Source organism: Actinia tenebrosa, unplaced genomic scaffold (genome assembly GCF_029948245.1).
Source record: "Actinia tenebrosa isolate PJP-AT-01 unplaced genomic scaffold, QUT_ActTen_1.0 PGA_scaffold6__47_contigs__length_16458017, whole genome shotgun sequence".
Taxonomy (NCBI): domain Eukaryota; kingdom Metazoa; phylum Cnidaria; class Anthozoa; order Actiniaria; family Actiniidae; genus Actinia; species Actinia tenebrosa.
In genome coordinates this window covers 12,484,623-12,508,745 of record NW_028292583.1, presented here as the reverse complement: position 1 = coordinate 12,508,745, position 24,123 = coordinate 12,484,623, and the positions used below count along the sequence as shown (strand labels likewise).

General features: G+C 39.3%; 2 protein-coding genes across 2 annotated transcripts; both read left to right on the top strand.

The window, feature by feature from the left end:
• Positions 1 to 1,045: 1,045 nt before the first annotated feature.
• Positions 1,046 to 15,612, top strand: LOC116286376 (uncharacterized). Its single transcript, XM_031692887.2, has 27 exons — positions 1,046 to 1,243; positions 1,354 to 1,437; positions 2,959 to 3,017; positions 3,530 to 3,627; positions 3,866 to 3,940; positions 4,027 to 4,107; positions 4,611 to 4,751; positions 5,573 to 5,648; positions 5,993 to 6,094; positions 6,295 to 6,368; positions 6,551 to 6,632; positions 6,855 to 6,916; positions 7,054 to 7,099; positions 7,951 to 8,310; positions 8,581 to 10,310; positions 10,471 to 10,546; positions 11,286 to 11,389; positions 11,588 to 11,652; positions 11,951 to 12,137; positions 12,468 to 12,566; positions 12,676 to 12,825; positions 12,964 to 13,059; positions 13,175 to 13,246; positions 13,516 to 13,602; positions 14,160 to 14,297; positions 14,402 to 14,446; positions 14,551 to 15,612. The coding sequence occupies exons 1-27, from the start codon at positions 1,143 to 1,145 to the stop codon at positions 14,611 to 14,613; spliced, it is 4,353 nt and encodes a 1,450-aa protein (XP_031548747.2). The 5' UTR covers positions 1,046 to 1,142; the 3' UTR covers positions 14,614 to 15,612.
• A 450-nt stretch (positions 15,613 to 16,062) lies between these two features.
• LOC116286335 (sperm-specific sodium:proton exchanger-like) lies at positions 16,063 to 24,068 on the top strand. The gene is made up of 18 exons (XM_089039392.1): positions 16,063 to 16,168; positions 16,647 to 16,755; positions 16,840 to 17,123; positions 17,195 to 17,305; positions 17,406 to 17,676; positions 17,916 to 18,059; positions 18,403 to 18,562; positions 19,117 to 19,386; positions 19,505 to 19,743; positions 19,832 to 19,892; positions 20,529 to 20,783; positions 21,212 to 21,397; positions 21,576 to 21,777; positions 22,028 to 22,176; positions 22,346 to 22,573; positions 22,663 to 22,833; positions 23,117 to 23,549; positions 23,682 to 24,068. The coding sequence occupies exons 1-18, from the start codon at positions 16,063 to 16,065 to the stop codon at positions 23,933 to 23,935; spliced, it is 3,633 nt and encodes a 1,210-aa protein (XP_088895518.1). The 3' UTR covers positions 23,936 to 24,068.
• Positions 24,069 to 24,123: the final 55 nt, after the last annotated feature.

Here is a 24,123-nt window from a genome sequence, read left to right as displayed (position 1 = left end):
CTGCATGTATGTCTACCCAAAGGGGCCAGCATTTCCCAGCCCTGCACACAAATACCCCCCCCCCACCCCCCTCGTTTTTGTAAAGAGCTACATCATGTATCATATCTATCATGCCTCTTCGAGAAAAAGAGAATTAAGCTTAGGAAATCACTTAAATTAGCGGCTCAGGTACAAAGATAGAATACTTTAAACCGATCAGAAATTATTTTCGTTTTAGTTGAGAAATACTCGAAACTTAAACTAATATAAGCTGTAACGTTTCTCATTTGCAGCAATTCGTCTAGAGTGCAGCAGCTTAGTATTTGCAGCAATGTCCCCGACGGGCTTCCGTATTAAGTTGTGCGCGTGTGCAGAAAAAAGGTCATGTTTTTCCAAAACACAACCATAAATGGAAGACTTCAGAGTCCCTTCAGAGTTAAGTTTCCGGCCAGCTAGAAGTCTTGCAAAAATCTTTCCAGTTTGGGAAAAAGAATATAGAAAGAAAGGACGGTGGGAAGGAATAAAGAAAGAAAGAAAGAAATGTAGAAAGAAAGAGAGAAATTTAGAAAGAAAGAAAGAAATTTAGAAAGGAAGAAAGAAATTTAGAAAGAGAGAAAGACAAAAGAACAACAGAAAAGACCAGCAAGAAAGGAAAGAGCACGACAGCCGCCGCAGCCGCCAGCACAACCACACCGCACCAAGCACTCTGCCCTGCCTGCCTCCTGCCGCCAGCCGCATCCACGCCCCCCGGCTCCCTCCAACCGCAAGCCTGCCCGCCCGCCGCCCGCTGCCCGCCCGCCGGCTGCCTGCCCGCCAGCCACCCGCTGACCCGCCCGCCTATCTTCCTGATTCCCCCGCCCGCCCGCCTGGGCCCTCCCGCGCGCCCCTTTCGCCCGCCTCCCGGGGCCTTTTAAAGAAGACAAGAACGAGCAAGAAAAGAAAGAAAGAAAGGAAGAAAGAAAGAAAGAAAGGAGAATGAATTGAAAGCCAGAGAGTTCCAGCACTAGTTCCCAGTCTCCCTGGTGTGTCTTGTACCGTGTATGTCATGTGGGTCTGGTATATCATCATCCAACATGGCCAAGATGAGCACAGTTTGCTCGACTTCCGTCAAAATCATCTTATGATTCAGCATTTCTAGCCTTTTATGAACCACTTAAACCACCATGGGTAAAGAACATGACCTCCTTAATGCTGGAAAAACTGGAAATGTCTCTCAGATTGAAAAAATACTGGGCCATCGAGTCAAGAAGTCAGGCCTTCAAAGGTAATGTTTTGAAGTAGTAAACTATCTATGTAAATAGGGTGTGTGAAATGTTCGGATATCACTCTTTTATGACTTTATTAGTTAATAAACTGGATCTTGTTCCTCTCTAGTATCATGGGACGAAGTGTAAATCCTAATTTCCAAGACGAGATGGGTTACACACCTCTCCATTATGCCTCTCTTCATGGACATAGGTAAGTTATATGGTATTAATATTGTCACTGCACTCAAGGTATGTGAGTATTTATGCCTGTATATTATTATTATAATCAATAAAAAAGCCTGTTTCCTGGTTGATATGTTTGATAGGAAGTATTTATTGTACAGTACAAGGATTTTTTTACCATAAGGTAATTTGTAATTCAATACACCAGATAAAGGCGTAGAAGAACGATATGGTCTAAAACTGCACGAAAACTTCCCTCATTAATTTATGTTTCGGAATTCAGTTTGCCTATTGTGTGTGTTAAATTGGGGAATAATAGCCGTAACAGCAGAAGAGGAAGAGTTCATTGCGTTTTTAAAATGAATTTTTGATCATAAGTAATGTGCATACTGTCTGCAATTCCTAATACTGTCAATATTATAACGTTTATCTCTTAACCACAGTATATATGATATATCTTATCATTTTTCAACACCATATATACTCTACCTATTGAAGATCGCTATCCTAATCTAAATTAATAATTATTCTTTATTTTGTGTTTTATCACCATCAGACATCTACAGACATACATGATATACAACCTCTGCATAATTAGTACCAAATTTGTATCAATACACTATGCAAATTTACTTAATTTCAAGTACAATTGAATTGAATTGACATACGATCGTACTGAGGAATGCAACTATATCTGACTATAGTTTTCAAATATCCAAGACACCTTATCAATACTTCAAAATTTTTTTTCAAGATTTTTTCTAAAACTTTGCAGAAGAAAAATAAAGTCATTTGTCTCAGCATTAATGTTGTTATCATTATGTTGACATAGTAGTGTTGATTCTACAACCTAATCATCTACTTTTATTAGTTTTGAATGAGTTCATTTCAACGTACAAAAGTTTATTGTCAAGTGAAACTCTTTGCAATTTTGAGAATATCTTTTTATAAAAAGATATTGGAATTTGTTTCTTAATTTACTTGGGTAATTTCCTTATTTTTTTGCTTGCATTTTCCTGGTTAAAGTGAAAGAGATGCATTTCTAAATACAGCCATTCAATTTCCTATGGAATAAGGAGTATTGTAATTCTCCAATCAGAGATCATGTCCATTGTGTCTGTGTAGAGCTCTTGATGTGTATCTGCTGTAATATGCTAGAAACGTCAAATTATGACACTTTACTGACATGTCTGTTAAAACTCAAAAATTCATGAAAACATAAAAAGTAAATAACTATGCTGTTGGTAGTTTTGATGTGTGGTCAAAATTAGCATAACATTTTGCCATTCCTCTCCTCTTTTCTCTCCTCTTTTCTCTCCTCATTTATCTCCCCTTTTCTCTCCCCTTTTCTCTCCTCATTTTTCTCCTCTCCTGTCCTCTCCTCTCCTCTCCTCATTTATCTCTTCTCCTCTCCTCTCCTCTGCTCTTCCCTCCTTGCCTCTCCTTGCCTCTCCTTTCTTCTCCTCTCCTCACCTTTCCTCATTGATCACTCTCCCCTCTTCTTCCCAATCATTTTTTTGCTATTATTTATATTATTTATCTGTTTTAGATCTGCTGTTGAACTTTTATTAAAGTATGATGCTTCAGCACTTATTCCTGATCACTCAGGTTAGTTCAAACATGCTTGATATGGTTATGTCATCATTAAAAAAGACAATACTGAAACAATGCCAGATTATGATATCAGGAGCAAATCCAGAACACTTTGAAACACAATGAACAACTTACATGGTACAGCAAAAACAACATTCTTCATTAAAGTATCCTAAAGCACGAGGATGGATAGGGATAACTATACTAATATCCCCCTAAACCTACCCCTTGTATAGGAGAATACAGCTATACAATACTAATAAATTTTGCATGATCATTGTTGTTAGGATTAAAAGAATAGCTATACAATGACATAATTTATGTTCAAGAAGGTTTGAGTTTCAAATAGCTGCCCATAATTCACTTTGATACTCTTAAATGGCTTTCAGTCTATAAAGTTCTGTCAATCAACTCACTCTAAACCAATCACAAGCAAGAAAACCCTTTTTTCAGTTACAATGCTTTATGCCAAATCTTCCTAAAAGCCCTGTTCTCATTTTCCATGACTATGATCTGCTTTTCCCCAGGAAACTATCCTCTTCACTTGGCGGCATTTAATGGACATGCTGATGTGTGTAGAATATTAATCAATTCTGGACCATCAAGAGCTGATGTGAATGAGCAGGTGGGTAGACCCTGTTAAGGGACCAGTTATTATTTAAGTCGGAGGGGGAGGGGGTGAAGGAGAAAATGTGGGGCCCTCAAATTTTTTTAGTGGAACATGGGGGGCCATAAATGGTCAAAAGGAGGTTGGGAGGAATTTTTTAAACGATTGAAGGTGGTACCCAAAAAATATTAATGCTATTAGGTAGGGGTCTGAAAATTTTTTTTCATCGAAAACATGTTCTCCTCCTCTTTTTTAGAATGGTACAAAAGATACGGCAATGCATTCTGCTGCTCAGTCTAAGTCCTCTCAAGTTGTTGCAGTTTTGCTTGAGGTAACAGCACATTTGACCTTTATGAAGGTACGTATGATAAGCTATTATAGTTCTCTTAATAACTATATTGATAAATTATTTTTCAGAATCATGCTGATCCTTTTCTTAGAAATTGTCGCAAAGAGTCAGCTTTGGATTTGGCTGCTCAGTATGGGAGAATGGAAAATGTAAGTACTATAGCTACTGACAACATTCTATCAACACCTTATAAATACATTAAACAGGGATGAATCCTTGATTTTCTTAAATAGTTGGTTCGGCATTCAAGGGGACACTTAACTATGAAGAATGCCAAACCAAAACAAAAAAAGAACATTACTGCTTTATGAGTATATGGAGATATTTTGCATTAAATTACCTATATCTCAGCTGTTTTTCTCTCTATGGCTCTGCAATTCCACAAAATATCATAGTTTTACATGCAGTTCTGAAGGTTCTGAAAAAAAATTTTTTTGGTTTTGTCTGATACTCTTCAGTACCCTATAAAAATGTTGCTAATATTAGTCTAGAATGTTAGTCTAATGTTACTGGTGACTCAAGCCATTCCTGCACGTTTTTCTTTTACTCTAAAACCCAAATTCACAGATTCCAAATGCGTTTATCACTAAACTTTTTATTAGAAAATATATAAATAATTAGAATAAACTTGGTTTGTGTCTTTAAATGACAGGTTAAGCTTCTGCTTGATTATCACCCCAATCTACTGCAAGATCACATCAAAACTCACTCCCCTCTGCATCTGGCGGCAAGAAATGGACATATTGATGTTGTATCAAACCTTTTGGGCTGTGGAATGTCAGTCAATCATCAGGTATACCTTCTGAAGTCTAAAGAAATTTCATTATGAAGTCAAAAAGTTTGTAATTTAAAATTTGTTGCTAGAATAAATTTAAATGATGCAAAAGATTTGCCATGTAAGGACCGTCAGGGACATGTGTTTTCCATTTGGTTGTGGGGGGAAAGAGGTCACTCCCAACTAACCTCAACCTCAATTAACTTTCCTTACCCATCCTTTCCATTCCTATAAAGAGGCCCTTGTAGTTTTTTTTAGCCAGAGCAGTTGAACGTTGAAGAAATAGAAAACGCGCACGAGTGCTGTGTGCAGTAATAAAGCACGCTGGGGTTGGCAGAACACGAGAGAAGTGTTAGGAGAAACTCGACGCGTAGCGGACACTTCTCGAGTGTTCTGCTAATCCCCAAGTGCTTTATAATGGCACACAGCACAGCAAGCAAGTTTTTTATTTCTTTTATGAAATACAAATTACAATAACCGTTATTTTAGATAGGAATGACGCAATGGAAAGTGCGCGCACGTGCAATATGCTCTCATAAAGCACACGCTCCAAGCCAATCAGAACGCGACATTCATAACAGTTATTTTTCTGTTTTCTTTTGAGTAAAATATAATATACATGTCTAAAAAAAGCAGAAATATGGAAGGGTCAAGAATAAAAAAAATTTCACTTTACCACCATGTTTGCTTTGTTCTTTCGAGCTTCAAAAATGCTTAGGGCTGGCCATTTTGTCCACACGGCTTTGCACGCCACGTACGTTCACCTCTCGGCTGGGTGGGAAGAACCACTATTTGTTTACATTGTCAATATGTCTGAAGCATTGTCTTGTTGTTATTAGTGTGATACGGGAACTGCTCTTCATGAAGCTGCTTTATTTGGAAAACTGGATGTTTGTAACTTTTTACTACAGTGTGGTTAGTAATAGGTTTTGCAATCATAATCACCATTGCTGCGATCATCTTAATCATATATCATATTGTGTTATCAGATATTTAAGGGTTAGAGACTGATGTGAGTGTTTTGTTTACAAATACACCCATGAACTGACTGTACAATGAACAAGAAACTTACTAATACAACAGGAGGTGGAGCCAATTGTCGTCATTTTCATGCATCATCATCAGCAACAGCATATATCTCTACCATTGAAACATAATTTTTGCAATGTTTCATTTATGTACCATCATTATCTTATAAATCACCATTTCAATGATAATCATTATTGGAACATAACATAGTTATCATCCTTGCTACTTAGATGTGGACATTTCAGTCAAAGACAAAAACCAGATGACCGTAATGGATTTACTGATGAAACACCCCTCGTCAAAAACAAAAGAAATCAGCACTCTTATTTACAGTAAGTAGTTACTATAGCAACTGTTACCATAACAACTTTCTTTGTACATTATATTTATAGTAAGTGGTTACTATAGTAACTGTTACCATAGCAACTGGTATATTTTATTTCTTCAAAAGAAAGATACATTTTCAAGACTGTAGCTTCCTGATAAAAGATTTTTATCAATTATTATCGGTTATTTTTATTGACATTTTCAGAACATTCTCAATCCAAAACTCGTTCAAAGTCTTTTAAAGGATCCAGTAGTTCGCCTGATGTTCCCATCACACAAGTAAGTCATTTCTCAGACATCTTGTTCACTATTTACACTTTTTCTGATAAGTACCTTGATACTCCAAGTAATAGAATGCACTTCAGTTGATAGCATGTGACATCTAGTGTTTTGCAACCACTAGGGGCCAATAAAGAGATTATTCTGTCTCTTTTTCTAACCGTGTTACATGATTAATGTAGGGTAGCATGCCTTCTCGATCCAGCACCATGATTAACAGACAATCAAACTATGATGATATACCAAGCCCAAGACCTGTATCAGGTTAGCTCAGCCATCCAGCCATCCATCCATCCATCCACCCATCCACCCATCCATCCATCCACCCATCCATCCATCCACCCATCCATCCATCCACCCATCCATCCATCCATCCATCCATCCATCCATTCAATCATTCACTCACTCACTCACTCACTCACTCATTCATTCATTCATTTATTTTATTCCATCATTCATTCATTTTACATTTTGATTTCTGCACAGGCTTTAGAAGGTGTGGTACGTATGATTCTGTTCCAGCTCCCAAAACCAAACAGGAAATTATGGTAATAAGAAAGTAAAATATTATTGTCAATACCGCCTTGGTATCATCTCTCTTTCTTTATTGTTTTTATGCCACCAATAACAAAAAGTCTGTCAATAACTTCCTTTTCATCACTCAACTTTTCTTTTGTTTGTGTAGAGCCAGATGAGCTATGCTCTTGTTCCAAATCCACAGTCAAGGCCAGGTAAACCAGCCATCATTTATAGGTGTCATTTTCAAATTCTTAAGATTCTGCAGTATTTCTTGATTACAGACTTAATTCCCTTGTCACGGGGGTTTTCTCCTGGTTCTCTAGTTTTCCTCCCTCCATAAAAATCAACATGTTAGTTGAGTGTTGTATGTAGTAAATATAGACATAGTGGTAGCGTGTGTGGTGTGAACCTCGTGGAAGAGCCTGGTACAGATAGTGATGGTTGTGAATATAAATTTAAGTTTATTTATACAGAGTTAGTCTCATTTCATTATATTATATATTATTATATGACCGTGAATCTTAGAGCCTGGACACTAGCAAATCGAGCAATCTGATTGGATAGATCGCACTGCAGACTGGTCTCCGGTATTAACCGGTCCGATCGCATATTAATCTTACGGCGAAAACATTTTGTCCTTTTCAAAGAAAAGTGGTCATATAATAAAACTCTTACCAACCGAGCTTGGTCGGTCTGTACGGGATAATCTTGACCTCGGTCGGGTGCAGACCTTGGTCAAGATTATCCCTTACAGACCTCCCGCTCGGTTAATAAGATCTAAATATTCCATTATATTCTATATATATATTTTTTTATTCATTTTTTCTTTTATCTTGTAAGCGCATTGAGGCTTGAGAAATGCACAAGAACTCTTAATTAAATTAAATTGAATTAAATTTCAGCATCAAAATATTTACAAATACCAATGGCAATGGAAAGTAAAGAAAAAAAATCCATGGAACTTAACTGAACCAAATATTCTATTATTATACAAAATTAAGACTTCCCCTGACCAATAGACAAGTCAAAAATGTAGTATTAATCATTTTATGTTGGAATCCAGGTAATGAAACATCGTATGTAGAAAATGCAGACAGAGAAACCCCCTCCCAGCCAACCATCCAACCATCTGCAATGGAGGTATACTCTTACGTAGGCACACCAGCCCAACAACCAGTACTGCCCTCAAGTGTCCCAGCCCTAACACCTAGGAATGTCAAAGAAGGGTACGCAGTGCTTGGGATCCCTGTGGTGCCAGGAAGTCACTTCACTGGGTCACAACCTCTAACAGGAGAGGATTATACTGCTGTAAGATCTGAAGGGATTGCAGGTTCACCTGGTAAATCTGCCATGAAGGATAGTGGTGCAAGTAGACAAAAAATCCCCACTGGAGGTAGAGCAGGGGATCCGCTTCCTTTACAAGGTAATGTCTGTCTTAAAATATATATTGATTTGATAAAATTTGTTTGAATGGATGAAAAATGAAAAAAATGATAAATGTAATGTTCGATCTTAATGGTGGCTGCTATAATATATAGATATAGATGACAATGGTTATTTATACTAGAAAGCTGTCATTCTCCCTCAGTGAAAAAACACCATTGTGATAAAGGTCTATAGCCTGACAGTTTGGTCATTGCCTTCAATTTGACTGTGCCATACTTTAACTCTCTCAAAAACTTTTTTTTTAAAGCAATGGTAACCAAGGAAAACAAAGCATATTATCAGATTGAGCCACACACATCTGGAGATGAACCTCAATTCTCTGCCATGAACAGCAAAGACTATGAGGTAGTACCACGTGTCCCTCAGAGGCGAGACCTACAAATACCACTATACCAGACACCACCAACATTCAAACAACCACCACAACCACAACCAAAGCCGCCGCAGGGAGACGGTGATTATGGCTTTGTTGGGGAGGCTTTTTACAAAAAACCAGAAAAACCAGCAGTACAGGTTCAAGCTACTTCACCTGTGAGTCTACCAGTGTATGAAATCCCACCTTCATTCAAGTCCAAACAGATATCCTCAGGGGATATCCCAGGATCGCAAGCCAAGACTTGCCCTCTGGATATACCTCAGTACGAGTTGGTAGGATTTAGAAAGACTCCCAGTGAAATGGGACCTGAGACATTACCCATGTCTGCACTCCCTGGCTATGAGCCCATGGGACCTGAAACACCAGAAAACCCATTTGGAGAATATGAAGTGTTTGCTCCCCGAACTGATGCTAGTGATTATGAGGTTTTACCAAGAGGAGCTATACTACAGCAGCAAGGGACATCCCAGCCATCCATCGCACAGTCCCCTCCTGTTTACGAAATAGCCCCTCCACCAAGACTGGCCCAAGAGGAGCCACAACCAACACCTTCTCCAAGCACATTGTCTCAAAATTCCCCAGTATACGAGATTGCACCACCGCCAAGACCCTGTGTGCCAACACCCCCACAAGATGTTGTCCCCATAGTTGAAAAGGGGTCAGTTGTACCTCCTAGACCACGCCCCTACAACCAGTACCAAGTGTGTACTGTTCAGCCAACAGTACAGGGTAGTAGTGAACCGCCCACCAAACAAGGCATGCCGGCTCCTTACGAACAAGTAAGATTAGAAGCTCCAAAAGGGAAACTAAACCTGGATCAGAAACCTGTTTTACCACCTAGAACATTTGAGGGGGATTACTGCACTTTAGATCCCAATGCTATGGGTCAAATAAATCCCCCACCATTACCCTCTAGGGATAATATTAGCTCTAGCTCTAGTTTAGGATCAGGTTCAGGGAGTGATTTGGCGGATACCCCAGGGGTACCCCCACCGTCACCCAGTATGGCTGCTAGTGCTGTGTTTGAGGCTTTAGAACCAAGACTTCAAAGCCCAGAGAAAAGAGCAGAAAAAACTGATGATAAGAAACCAGTTTCTGCTAAAAGGACACTAGAAAGACGACCAGTTCCAACACCAAGAAGAGATAGCTTGCATGATAAACCAAAATGGTATAGCCAAGAAGATCAGTCAAAAGAAACGGGGAAATTAACTCAGCTGGACAGAGAGGCGCAAGATCCATTCAGCTACCCACCAACCAATGAGAAAGAGAAAATAGAATCTCCACCAAGCCCAGAGAAGGCAACAACCTTTACCTCACTACACAAGATATATTCACCTTTTGGATCCAAAGAAAACTTAGTCGAAGAAAATGAAGAGAAAGAAATTAAGAAAGAGGAACATGAAGATAGTTCTCCATTGTTGTATGAGAATGTTCTTTTCAAAAGAAGCGACAGTACTGTTCGCAAGAGCATTAATAAGAAACCCGGTCTCCCGGCACAAGAAAATGGAGGTGGGACTAAGCCCGACTCTCAACCCAAGCCACAACTCAGCGATCTATTGGATACGTCTGATACAATGGATGAAGACGCAGAATGGGAAAAGGTAGGGAGGAAATCTATTTTTGTTTTAACATGACTTTCAATAGCATAAATTGATATATCATGTGTTCCAGTTAATGGATGAAAACCCTTGTTCAGGAGTGTGATTGTAGAATGACCTAAATGTGACCTACCAATAAAAGCATCACATTTCTTATTTTTAGATCGAGGCATTGCTGATGTCCATAAGTGAGATTGAGATGCCTGCTGACAGCCTGGAAAACCAGATTGCAGATGCAGGTTAGAAAAAGGATACATGGGGGTGGGGGTAGGGGAAATGGTCAGTGTTTCTTTTATGTGTCTGACTAGAAGAAAGATTACATGGGGGTGGGGGTAGGGGAAATGGTCAGTGTTTCTTTTATGTGTCTGACTAGAAGAAAGATTACATGGGGGTGGGGGTAGGGGAAATGGTCAGTGTTTCTTTTATGTGTCTGACTAGAAAAAAGATTACATGGGGGTGGGGGTAGGGGAAATGGTCAGTGTTTCTTTTATGTGTCTGACTAGAAAAAAGATTACATGGGGGTGGGGGTAGGGGAAATGGTCAGTGTTTCTTTTATGTGTCTGACTAGAAAAAGGATTACATGGGGGTGGGGGTAGGGGAAATGGTCAGTGTTTCTTTTATGTGTCTGACTAGAAAAAAGATTACATGGGGGTGGGGGTAGGGGAAATGGTCAGTGTTTCTTTTACATGTCTGACTAGAAAAAAGATTACATGGGGGTGGGGGTAGGGGAAATGGTCAGTGTTTCTTTTATGTGTCTGATTAGAAAAAAGATTACATGGGGGTGGGGGTAGGGAAAATGGTCAGTGTTTCTTTTACGTGTCTGACTAGAAAAAAGATTACATGGGGGTTGGAGGTGTCAAATATTTGACTGTATATGGGGTAGGGGTTGGGGGAGAGTTTCTGATGAAGAAAAAAATCCATGGGGAGGGTTGAGTAGGATTTGGTTCATATGCTAATGTAGTTACATATAATCATAAGTTTCAGGTGAAGCTACCTCAGTACCCGAATGGCTCAAGTTCCTCGGCATGAGTCAATATGAACCTGAATTCATGAACAATGGATTTGATAATCTTGGATTCCTTGTGAGTATCTTCTGTTTTTTTTTTTTTTGTTTGCTGAAATAGAGCCCTGTTATTCTTACTGCACCTGTTCAACAAAATGGCGGTCGTTCAACAAAATGGCAGTATTTTGTGGAGCATGAGCAGTACATCTTAGAATGATAGCGCTTGGCAATTGAGACTAAAGAAGATGTATCCAACACGTACTTTATGTTCTTGTAGAATGGAGGTGTGCTTGCAGATTTGGATCTGGACGAAATAGGAGTGAATGATCCTGCCGACAGAAAGTAAGTTTAGGGGAAGTTTTCTTCATAGTCTAGAGTGCGAGTTTGTTCCTCCCCAGTCTTCTTGGGTGATTATATTGTACCCAGTCCCCTAAAGGCTTTATCACATATATTTGTACCCAGTCTCCCAATAAGTATTTGTTACTCTAAAAGCATTGGTAGTGGGGTTGGAGTGTGAGTAGACATTGTAAACCAGCATATAGTGAAAATACAGTTTGTTGAGTGGTGCTGGTGTGTATTGAAGTGTGTGGATTTTAAAACAATTAAAAGTATATTATTGATATATTGTTTATCTTACCAGAATTATCCTTGAGGCTGTGAAATCCCTCCCCACCCCTCCCCGTGTGACAAAGCTACCCAGTCCTCCCTCAACAGTGGAGGAATGGCTTGCATCTCTCTGCCTGTCTGAATACCTGGTTACGTTGTTACATCATGGGTATACAACAATGGATCGAGTCAAGCAGATGTGGGAGGTTGAACTCACTTCAGTAAGTAAACTGCTGCTAGTTAGTTTTAACTGCTCATTCATATCTTCATACTTTAGTTTACAGTCTCTCTGTGATCTGTAAATCGCATAATGCGTGGGGTCTGGGTTCCTGAATAAAAAATATAAAAACTTTAAGCTTCACATGAGCCGAACCTAATTGAAACAACGGATAACAAAGCGGTCTTCTTCAATGTCATTAGGTTAGGCTCGTGAAGTTCGACGTTTGACATACAGCCTAAGTCGTTCATGCTTGTGTACTATGTATATGTCTAAGGAGGATATTTTGGCTCCAATCTTAATTTATTTGATGATGAATATTTCCAAACCTCAGGTCCTCGAGATAAACCTTATTGGACACAGAAACCGTATCCTGGCATCGTTAGTTGAGCCACGAAGAATGACTCTCGCGAGAAAATCAAGAAAAAGTGAGGTAAGACTGCGGTTATTCATGCACGGTTTTAGAACACAGTTTGGCTTTAGTTTGACGTTCTTTTTTCGAGAGCCTGCAATCTAGATTTATTGATTTAATTCTTTTTAAGGTTTATGATTCGAGAGGAAATTTTGGTTTAGACGAGAAAGTAGCAGAACTAGATGTCTACTGCCCTAACGAAGAACAGCCTACAGGAGTATCAGCCAAAGTAGACGCGGATATGTTAATGAAAATAGCAGAAGAAATGGTACATGACGAGGTAAGTGACGTAGTGACGTCAGTTTGTTCACAGTGATACGTGACGTAACAGTGACGTCATTTTCACACAAACGATAAACCAATTACTGAAACAATTCTTTTGCCCATTAAAAGTTTTTGAGATTTTTTGATTTTTTAGAATTTGAAGAAAAAAGCTGAAAAAATGAAACGAGAAAACCGGTGGCGACATGAACCGGCAGTCCTACTTAAAGGATCTGTTAATTACTCGGCGCAGGTAAAATACTAACCAATAACGTACCGCGTTATAACGTTAACCAATAGGAAAGTGTCTTATGAGTAACCAATAAAAATCTAGCAATGCTGAGCATGCGCTATGGTTGTTTTTACAGTACCTTGGTTCACAGACAGTAAGAGAAATCGTAGGAGTATCATCAACTGTTGAAGCCAGTCGGAAGATGAGGGTACGTTCAATGTAGCTGGTGTTCCTGGTGTTAGATGATGTCATCAAGGGCGGATCCAGGGGGGGGGGCAAAGAGGGACTGAAGCCCCCTCTTCAGCAGAAAAAACAAAACTGAAGAATTAGATGCTTTTTCTTTTTTGTTTTCCGTTGTGTTGACGGAAGAAAATCGATTAGCCCCCCCTAAACTCAATTAGTCCCCCCCCCCCCTAAAATTTTGGCTGGATCCGCCCTTGGTCATGTCGTGATAACAGCACTTATTCTTTCTTGTAGATGTCAACGGCCAAGTTACAAAAGATCCCGTCTGTAATCCTTGCTGTTTCTGTTAATGGAATTAAATTCATTGATGCAAGAACAAAGGTATGCTACTGTAAGTTTGAAGATGATGCAGATTATGATTGATGGTGATGATGTTGATGTTGATGTTGATGTCGATAATAATGGTAATGATGATGTTGAAATGATAATGATGAATGATAATGATGATGTTGATGAAGGTGAAGAAGATGATGATGATGCAGATCATGATTGATGGTGATGATGTTGATGTTGATGTCGATAATAATGGTAATGATGATGTCCAAATGATAATAACGATGAATGATGATGATGATATTGGTGAAGATGATGATGATAATGATGCGGATAATGATGATGAATGATAATGATGGTGATGATGATCATGATGATTGTTGATGGTAATAATGATGGTGATGACAATTGTGTCGATGATGATATTGATGATGATATTGATGACAATGGCCGGGATGGTGATGATGGTCATATTCCTAGTCATTTCCATAACAAACATGCCCAATAATGATGCGCTACCTGTTTCTATTCAGTGGTGATTGTAGTCAAAATCTTAGTTCTGATCAGTCATCGCAGCAAATGCCATTTCTTTTGTGTTTTTTCAGTTCGTTGTAAGCAACCATCAAATGTGTAACGTGTCGTACATCACTCAAGATCCTGAAGATAAGCGCGTGTTTGCTTACATCGCTAAAGATGCTAAAGTCAACAAGCACTACTGTCACGTGTTTCGCGTGGATCAGACGGTAAATACTTGACTTGTCTAACAGCTTATTATAGGGCTGGGGTGCTTAACCTCGGGTTAGTAGGAACGTTGATTTCACATTAATTTTATATATTATAATTTTAGCAACTTTCTGATGAAATTACTATGACCATTGGACAAGCATTCGAGGTGAGATTAAAAATGTCATTACTACTACCATGATGACACCATCATCAGCAACATATATCCTAGCATTATCAACATATACTAACACCATCTATTTTTTACACCAGCTTGCATACGAACAGTTTATGCAGATACAGGATTATCTGCGCAAGAATAAACATCAAAGATGAAAGGTCGTAGCTTCTAAATGACGTCACTAGTACATCACTGCTGCCAGTGCTTGCAATAACGTCATCAAAACATTTCCTTAAGACTTCTAGAAGAAATTTATCGTGATTCGAAGTTTGAAGAGAGGACTGGAAACTACAGACGTCACCATATAATTCGTGCCCAGTGCTTCTCAAGATTATTTGAAGAGAAGAGCCCGGGTCCAATAGGAAATGCCAGCAATTGATTCTTATATAGAAATGATGTGAACTTTATCAATTAGAAATTCGAGGGGGAAACCAGGGGGTGGCCAGCCACTCTTCTCCGTTGGGATTCAAAATAGAATAACAAATGCCTTCTGTATAACAGCCACCCTCCATGAATTCAGCAGGGAACCACAGCTAAAATGACCATAAATTGATCAACAATTGAAAATATCCCTAGTTTTTGTCTTGTTGACGAATAATGGTTTTGTAAAATCGTATATAAAAATTAAAAAAATCATTTTTAATTAAATAAATGTATTTTCACTAGTCTAGGGTAACGTACTGCATATAAATGTTTTATTATTATCTGGTCAGACCGGGTATCAGCCGTATTTGTAACTTAATTAATTCCTATGTAAAGCTTTGAAAATGTGATTCCATTAATTATTATAATATATTTTATAAATATTTACATCCTACTACTTTTCATACTCACATACTGCGGATATCACTGTGTGTTTATTGTGAAATCTAAATTTTGGTGGAGGCTATATTTCTTTTTGAGTTCTGTTTTGTAATGTGTCGTTTTTTTAGCTGTGCTTTTCGTTTACAATCTTTCCTTCTTGCATTTTCAAAATAGTATAGGCAAATGGAGAAAAAAAGTTTGCATAAACTTGGTTCCAGCCAATTATTTTGCGGGCCATACGCTTGTATCTAATCATAAAATGCTACTAATATTGTCAACAGAAAATGTTTTTATCGTATTTTTGAAAACTCGATTTATCTTTAATAAAAATACCTCAATGGAAATGGAAAGTATTTGTGATTAATTGACTGGGATTCCTGTGGCATGACGTCACAACTATTTCGACCAATCACGGATGCAATTTGACGTGACGTCACTCAGGGGTACGAGAGATGGCGTCGGCAGAAAGCGGTTGATTTGTTTTTTTCAACTCGGAAAAAATTCTTAAAATTAGCAATTCCTCTTTATTACATCGAATATGAGTTAGAAAACAGTCTGTTTAACGTCTTCTTCATCATGGAAAGTCTCAAATATTTTACTATGAACCTAGTTCCAGAATTTTAGCATATCTTGACATTTGAAAGTGGAAAAAATCTTGTCGGTTTCAACTCTACAAGAGCTGGAAGTTTACACTTGCATTATTTGCTTTTTAAAAAGAAAGTATTTTTTCCCCATCAAGGTTACGTTTTTTTGAAGTCCGAACATAATAATTAGGAGTCAGATCCTGGAATAAAGTGACAATGGTAGCTATTAACTCAAGCAACGCTACGATAAGTAATGACCACCCCGAAGGACACAGCTCACCTTATGCTATCTTATTCATCTTCACTGTTTGTGCAATTGGAGGTAAAATCGTTTTTTCCTTTACTCAATTTAAGACTAAGTTTTTAACAAAAAAATATTTTATAACTTACAATTTCTTCTGCATGAATTCCTGAATAAACTTAGCATTTTGTTAGCTATAGTAAGCTCCATTTTATTAAATGTAATGGCTGTTCAAGCCAAACTTTGGCAAATGTTTCTAGAAAAATAATTGAAGATTGATATAAACTAGACTAATCTACTTCTGTCGAGAAACATATGCTATACCCTTGAGCTTTAGCCGATTTTTAATTGGAAAAATTGCAGAATAAAAAGGACTCTCTTCGTGGCACTTGGGAAATTTATCGTAGGAAATAATTTACAATCTTACGTTTTGTGTAAAAATTTACAAAATCAGTAATGTCTCGTTCCTAGCGTAAACACCGATACTTTTGCCACAACTTGAAAGCCAATCACATATTATAATGTTATTTATTAGTTATTAATTAATGTATTATGGCAGCCATTGTGCGACAAGTAATGAAGAGATGGCCCATCCCTTACACAGTGGTCTTGATTGTGCTGGGAGCTTGTTTTGGTGCTGTATCAGGAACCTTTCCAGAAGTCAGTGTGTAAGTTGAAACAATATTTAACAATACAAAAAATATCAAAACGAATACCAATGTGAAAGTTGTTGTTGCGCTGGTTACTTCTAGATACACCACCATGGCTAGCCAAGACCCACACTTGATCCTGACCACATTCCTTCCAGTTCTTCTTTTTGAGTCGGCCTTTGCTATGGACGTTCACATATTCTACAAACTCTTCTGGCAAATCATTATCTTAGCAGTATTCGGCCTGGCCATTTCTACTGCTCTGACTGGTGTGATGGCGAAGATGGTCTTCACATACGACTGGTCTTGGTTTCCATCTCTCATGTTTGGAGCCATCATTAGTGCTACTGATCCTGTTGCAGTTGTAGCACTACTTAATGAATTAGGTCGGTATTACTCTTAGATATGGACATTTATAAAGGGTTGCGTTTAAACTAACAGTTAATACCATAATTAGGGGCATCAAAACAGCTTGGTACTATCATCGAAGGAGAATCCTTGCTCAACGATGGCATGGCGATCGTATTGTACAAGATCTTTTTTAATCTGTCTTTCAAATCCATGACAGGTAAAATAATAATATTTAATGTGACATTAACCCAAAATAATTGAAAGAGTCTTGCAGATTTGTAGCAGAAGCCTTAATGATTATTTTCTGGTATCTATAGCAACTGAGATCGGGTTATATTTCCCACGCGTCGCTATTGGTGGATTTTTCTTTGGTCTTGTGGTTGGTAAGATCACTGTCTTCTGGCTTCAACACGTCTTCAACGATGCTCTAGTGGAGATCACCATCACACTAGCCTCTACCTACTTGACCTTCTACATCGGTGAGGAGGTTCTGGGTATCTCGGGTGTACTTGCTGTAGTTATGCTTGGAATTGAGATCAACTCACAGAAATCCAGTATTAGCCCTGAAGTGGAAGTCTTTCTACACAGGTTAGAAACAATGAAATTCTACAATACATTGCCCATCAACCAACCAATTAATCAATCAACTTTTGTTAGGAAAAAGAAAATGAACATTGCAAACATTGCAAAACGATTTAACTTCAAAGAATAGCCGTGCCATCCGAATTTAAAATATCTTTTCCCCTACCCTCGTACCGGATTACCAAGACTCCCCCTTTACAAATATATTCCCAACCAAATACTTTTTTTACTTCATACTTTTACAGGTTTTGGGAGATGCTGGCTTATCTTGCCAACACCCTGATCTTCACAATGGTAGGCGTGGTGATCATGGAGAAATCACTGAATAGTCTGGAGAGCAATGATTTGTTTCTCATAGTTGTAGACTACTTGGGAATCGTAGTAATCAGGTATGGCTATTTTCAACATAAATCGCAAACGACATGGCTAGTTCATTGTTGTAAGATAACTGTTATAAATGTCGCGTTCTGATTGGTTGGGAGCGCATGATTTATGAGAGCATACATCACGCGCGCACCTAAAGTACTTTTCTTTCCAAAATAACGGTTATTGTAATTTGTATTTTATGAAAGAATAAAAAAAACTTGCTTCCTGTGCTGTGTGCCACTACGCGTCGTCCTTCTTAACACTTTTCTCCTGTCCTGTCAATCGCCACGTTCTTTATAACTTAACACAGCACGCGCGCGGGTTTTCTACTTCTTCAATAGTTCATATCTTGTATTGTGCTTACAGATCCCTGGTTATCGCGTTCTTTGCTCCTATTCTAATGAACATTGGCTATGGCTTTACATGGCAGACAGCTGTAGTGGTCAGTTGGGGTGGTTTACGAGGAGCGGTTGGTTTGGCTTTAGCTCTACAAGTCTACATCGATCATGCTGAAATAGGAAACAAGGTAATAGTCCCATACTTCATCCAAATGTTGTTCAACATTCTTTTACCACTATTTTCATAAACATGCGAACTCTATAGTTTCGAGATGCGCTGAAATTTGATTTTTCGCTGCCACCAGTCAAAAATAAGAAGAGGTACCGACTGATGACACAAGTAAAAAACGTCTGCGCATGCTCTGAATCCATATGTGAATTAATCAAAACATATGTAAATTTGACTTTCAAACATGCCTAAGTAATTGGACTTCACAAAATGCCAAAACTTAGTGTCCATGCTTGAAACTTAAGGCTAATTCTTTTATATTGTGTTTGTTAATACAGTATCTTGGTCTAACAAAAGTATACTCTCGAACGTTTTTGTATACTTGGAGAAAACAAACATTTATTTTCTCACTCAAACTCTTCTAAATTCTTAGAAAACGTGCTGAAATGCACGCATGCGCAAACGTTTTTCTCTAGTGTCCCGACTGATTTTTATTTTTGATTGACGACAGCGAAAAAAAATTCAGCTTGCGCATGTTTAAGTTCAAAATTGAGTTCCCCAATTGTTCTCCAGATTTTAGTTCACACTGCTGGTATCTGTCTAATCACTTTACTCGTCAACGCAACCACCATGGAGAAACTACTCGACATGCTGGGGATGAGCGAGATCTCAGACTCCAAGAAGATTGCCATGAGTAATGGTGTACGACGCATCAAAGAAAGTAATGCCAGCACACTTACCATGCTCAAGGCTGACCGCTTCCTGGCCGATGCTGACTGGGCTATGGCTGAGACGTTCTGTGAACTGAGAAACCCTTATGTAGAGATGGATAGTGAAGGAGAGGTATGACATAGAGATAACTGGCTAATATATTGGTACTAATACCGAAATATAAAGTCGATGGCACGTTGATATAGAATCAATATTGACATCAGGACAACCTTTCTTTTTGTTTTTACAGTATGATGACTCCGAAACTGAAACGTTAGTACGCCACAGCACATGTCCAAACTGCGAAACAAGCGTACCAAACGAACCTTCCCCTAAAGAGTTTGCAGAAATGGCTGAAGACGGGCGTGTGCGTATGATCAAAGCTCAAAAAGTGAGCTACTGGAAGCAGTTTGAACACGGGATGCTGTCACGTGATGCGGTGCAGGCGCTTAATAACCTTGCAGACACTGTTTCTGACACGCCCAACAGGTAGGTACATAGCACGCTGTAAGCCTTGTAGTATTCATTCAACCTACCAACATCAACTAAGAAATACCTATTGTTTATTTGTTAACAGAATCGTTCTGGCAGAAGACCTTAGTCCATTCTGGAAAGTTCCAAGCTACTGGCGAAAAGTGGTAAGTAGCTACAGCAGGTTTCATAAATGAATTATTCATTGGACCAATCACTGCGCGCGATATTACTACTTTTTCTAGTAAGCTAATCAGAAGTGTCGTTCGACCAGAGCACCGCCACCCGGTTGGCTCAGTTGGTAAAAGCGTCGGTTTATTGTGCGTGAGGTCGTGGTTCAAGCCTCGGCAGGACCAATGTTCAGGGTCTTAAAATAACTGAGAAGGTGCTGCCTTTGAAATAATATCTGCAAATGGTTAGACCTTCAAGTGTTCTCGGATAAGTACATCAACCCGTAGGTCCCGTCTGCATTCACTCACTGCTAATCTGCCGGTATGCCGGTGGTTGTTAAAGAGCCCATTGTGCTGTTCGCAAGAGTAGTGGATTGACGCCCGGTTCAACGGTCTGATCTCAGAGGCACACTAATATCGATGCTCATTCATAATTGTCAACTGCTTGGCAGCAATATGCACGTGACAGGAGTCCGTTTCAGTCTTCCAAAACTGTTGTCAGTCTCAGTTGTTCCCTTCCCAAACCGTTCATGGTCACGGCGCACGTGTCTATGGTCCCGTAGTGAATGGTATTCAAACGAATCTCATATCTGAGTCATCTCTATCATTGTTAACTTTTTTCCTGGTATACAGAGACAAAAGCTAGAAAATCTGAAGCAAACCAAGGATTACGAGCTGGATATCTCGCCAGATAATCGCGTACAGTACTTTATGTACAAAGTGGCCATGCATGTGATGTTTGATGCTATCATCAATGTCCTCATCATCATTAATATGATTCCTATCATCATCGAGTTGACAGCTGATGCTGATGCTCCTTATATTGGTACACTGGAGATTATTAACTATGTGTACTGCTGTATCTACTCGATAGAAGCAATATGGAAGGTATGACGATAGAATGCACAAGCAAATTTTACTATAATAACTACTACTGCTGCTGCTACTACTGCTGCTGCTACTACTGCTGCTGCTACTACTGCTGCTGCTACTGCTCACTACTGCTGCTACTGCTGCTACTACTGCTGCTGCTACTGCTACTGCTACTGCTGCTGCTACTGCTGCTGCTACTGCTGCTGCTACTGCTACTGCTACTGCTGCTACTACTGCTACTGCTGCTGCTACTGCTACTGCTACTGCTACTGCTACTGCTACTGCTACTGCTACTGCTACTGCTACTGCTACTGCTACTGCTACTGCTACTGCTACTGCTACTGCTAATTATAAAATATGTGGCATAGTGAGTATAGTGGTGTATATAGAGACTAGACAATAATACCAACTTGAGCTGAATGTTTTGTGTCATTTTCCCGCAGATAACTGCATTCAGGATCCATTACTTTAAGGACTACTGGAACCTCCTTGATCTGTTCATCGTCACACTATCAGTGATTGACATTATTATAGATAGTGTCACAGACAATGCCACAGGAGATTTTTCACCTTCTGTGCTCAAGGTCTTTCGTATTCTCAGGGTTGGCAGGCTGCTCAGACTTGTCAAGGTTAGTTGGATTACAATACTTCATCTCCTTCCACTACCTCATCGTCTCCCTCCCCTCCCCCTCCCCCTCCCCCTCCCCCTCCCCCTCCCTCTCTCCCGCCACCCACGCCACGCCCTTCTCTCATAAGGGAATCTTAGCTCATCTATACGAGTGTTATATTTTCTATTTTCACTCACAGGCCCTTCTCCCAAAACTCATCGATTTTGTGGATAACATAATCAACCGAAAGTTGAGCTTTGGTTATGATGTTGGCAAAGGTTACATTGTTGCTGAAGAAGAGGTGAACAAACTGATTGAGCACATGGTGGTAGACAAGAGAATCACACGAGATCTTAAGGCCCGTTCTGATCAGAACAGACTGGATGTGGTCAAAAGCCTTGGTTAGTTGCTTCCTATTCTATTCCTTTAAATAATAATTTGATATGTCGTTAAAATATTCCGAGATGCTTGTCACCAGTTCAAAGAAGACCTCTGTTATTTGGACATAGTTGAACATGTTTAGTATTTACGGAAGACCATATCATCTTTCATTTTGATACTTTATAATAAAAAATGACCATTACTTCTATCATCATCGCCACCACCATCATCATTATCATTATCATCTTCACTGTAATAATTATCGTCTAGGTATGTTACAGCGTGAAAACCCAGGTATCGCCATCTCTGTCAAGACACGTCAAGCGATCAGAACAGTATTAAACAATGCCCGTGACGTAGCTAATGAACTGAGAGGGGGTGGCCTTCTGGACGAGGCTGAGCACAGTAAACTAGAAACCGTGAGTATCAAGAGTCAAAGATCGGTGTGTTGTTTTTCAAATGCACTTATTATTCAAAATTCCAGAAATATATAGTTGCATTCATGCATTGCGCAAATTCTTAGATATTTATTTATCATTTATTTATTTATCATAAAGAATTTCTGGACCAATTCTTTATTCTTTTTAGTTGATCGAGATGAAGATGAAGAGACAACTAAGTGCGCCAGCCTACATTCCACCCCAGTCTCCCGAAAGTCTTCTACGCAACGTGGTGTGGCTGGAAGGCATGGCTCCTCAGGTGATCGACAGCATCACAGATATGGCAGAGATGAGAGTTTTCGATTTTGGGGACACAATAACTAAACAGGGCAATGAGGTGGATGGTATTTATCTCATTATCAGTGGAATGGTCAAGGTAGGTATGGGAGTATGCGATAAACTGAACAAACAGACAAACAACGCGTAAAGACACTTATCTCTGTCAATATCTTAAATGTCTCTTAGATGATTGGTGTGTCTGTTGCAAAGAGGAAAAACGCGCGTCCAAGTGATGCCGACGTGGGAGACATGATAGTCACAACAGATTACATGACAGCCGGCAATCTGACTGGTGAATTTGGTTTACTGACTGGGTCAACCCGCACTTCTTCTTGCACCTGTGAATCTTCCGTCCAGGTAATATAGTTCCTTAAATGTCAAGAGCACCCACTGGAGTCGCTCTGCAAAATATCCGCTCCACATGCAGTTGTTTGCTAGCTGGTAAAATTTGAATGATGTTAAGTATTTGCTGGCAAATGTGATATTGACTAGATACTGGCTGTCTAAATGAGTATTGCTTTTATTTACTTGCTCGGAAGCTCATGCCTTGCTTATTTTCGCAGGAACAATGCGCGAAATGATGCCTGGGATGTTTCTCGGTTGCAAAAAGTATATAAATATATTCTCACATTCTTTTTAGACATACTTCCTTCCTAAAGAAAAGATGCTGAAGACTATGGAGGCTCATGAAGAACTCACCAACCGATTATGGCGAGTATGTGGTGTGCGCATCGCAGTGCCTCTTCTAATGGACATGTTAATCTATCGTAACTGGACTAAGGACAAGATTCGACTGATGTGTGAACGCTCATACATTGCAAAGCTCCCGCAACCAGGTCCAAAGGTGATATTCAAGATAACTGGCATGATGCAAGAAGCTTTACTTATCCAAGGTCAAGTCACTTGTACTGATACACGAGAGGTTTACGAAGGACCATGCATTCTGCCGAAGGCTTATCGATACTATAGACTACATTACGAGAAGGAGCCGAAGATTCTCATCATTGTTCGTGTGAACGAGAATCCTGTGGCGGAGGATGTTGGTGATACACCTTCAGCTTTAGATCTACTCGGTAAGGCTGATAGCAGACAATCATACGACAGTGCTTTTGTTTTCTTTCCCTTATGGACATTATGAAGTTAGCTAGATATAAAGCTAGTTATCATTGCATGGAAGTCATGGTTATTTTTCTTCTTTTCCACAGGGATAAGTAAGAGCCGTTACCGTGCCAGAAGCATAACAGACAACTCGCTCAGTGGTAGTAGCATCCAAGAGATATCTACAAAGAAGAAACGTAACTCAATTGGACCAGCAAATGTTGCATCCGTATACGAAAGTGGCAGACGACTAGAGCCCCTCAAGGAATCAACCACAGGACGACAGATCACTGTACTACAAGCAACAGAATCCAAGGAGGAGGTCATCAAACACATCGAGAAGCACTCCACTGATGCTTAGTCCATATTTTGAAAACCTCGTACTTTTTATAAATGTAGTTAAAAAGCAAAGAACTTGTTACTTGCGTCAATTTTCCCGATGTTTTCCGTTTTTCCCATTTTGGATAACTAAGTCATTCTAGTCATGCATTAAATTAGACATTCGAAAATTTGGCTGTGAAACGAACTTATGTCTTTGAATTTGCCTTA

Bases quoted from the DNA above. Each gene is read 5' to 3' on its own strand.
- LOC116286376 (XM_031692887.2), top strand. From the start codon at position 1,143: ATGGGTAAAGAACATGACCTCCTTAATGCTGGAAAAACTGGAAATGTC. The intron at 1,244-1,353 runs GTAATGTTTTGA...GTTCCTCTCTAG, and splicing joins AAGAAGTCAGGCCTTCAAAG to TATCATGGGACGAAGTGTAA. The intron at 13,603-14,159 runs GTATGCTACTGT...GTGTTTTTTCAG, and splicing joins TCATTGATGCAAGAACAAAG to TTCGTTGTAAGCAACCATCA.
- LOC116286335 (XM_089039392.1), top strand. From the start codon at position 16,063: ATGGTAGCTATTAACTCAAGCAACGCTACGATAAGTAATGACCACCCC. The intron at 17,677-17,915 runs GTTAGAAACAAT...ATACTTTTACAG, and splicing joins GTGGAAGTCTTTCTACACAG to GTTTTGGGAGATGCTGGCTT. The intron at 19,387-19,504 runs GTATGACATAGA...TTGTTTTTACAG, and splicing joins AGATGGATAGTGAAGGAGAG to TATGATGACTCCGAAACTGA.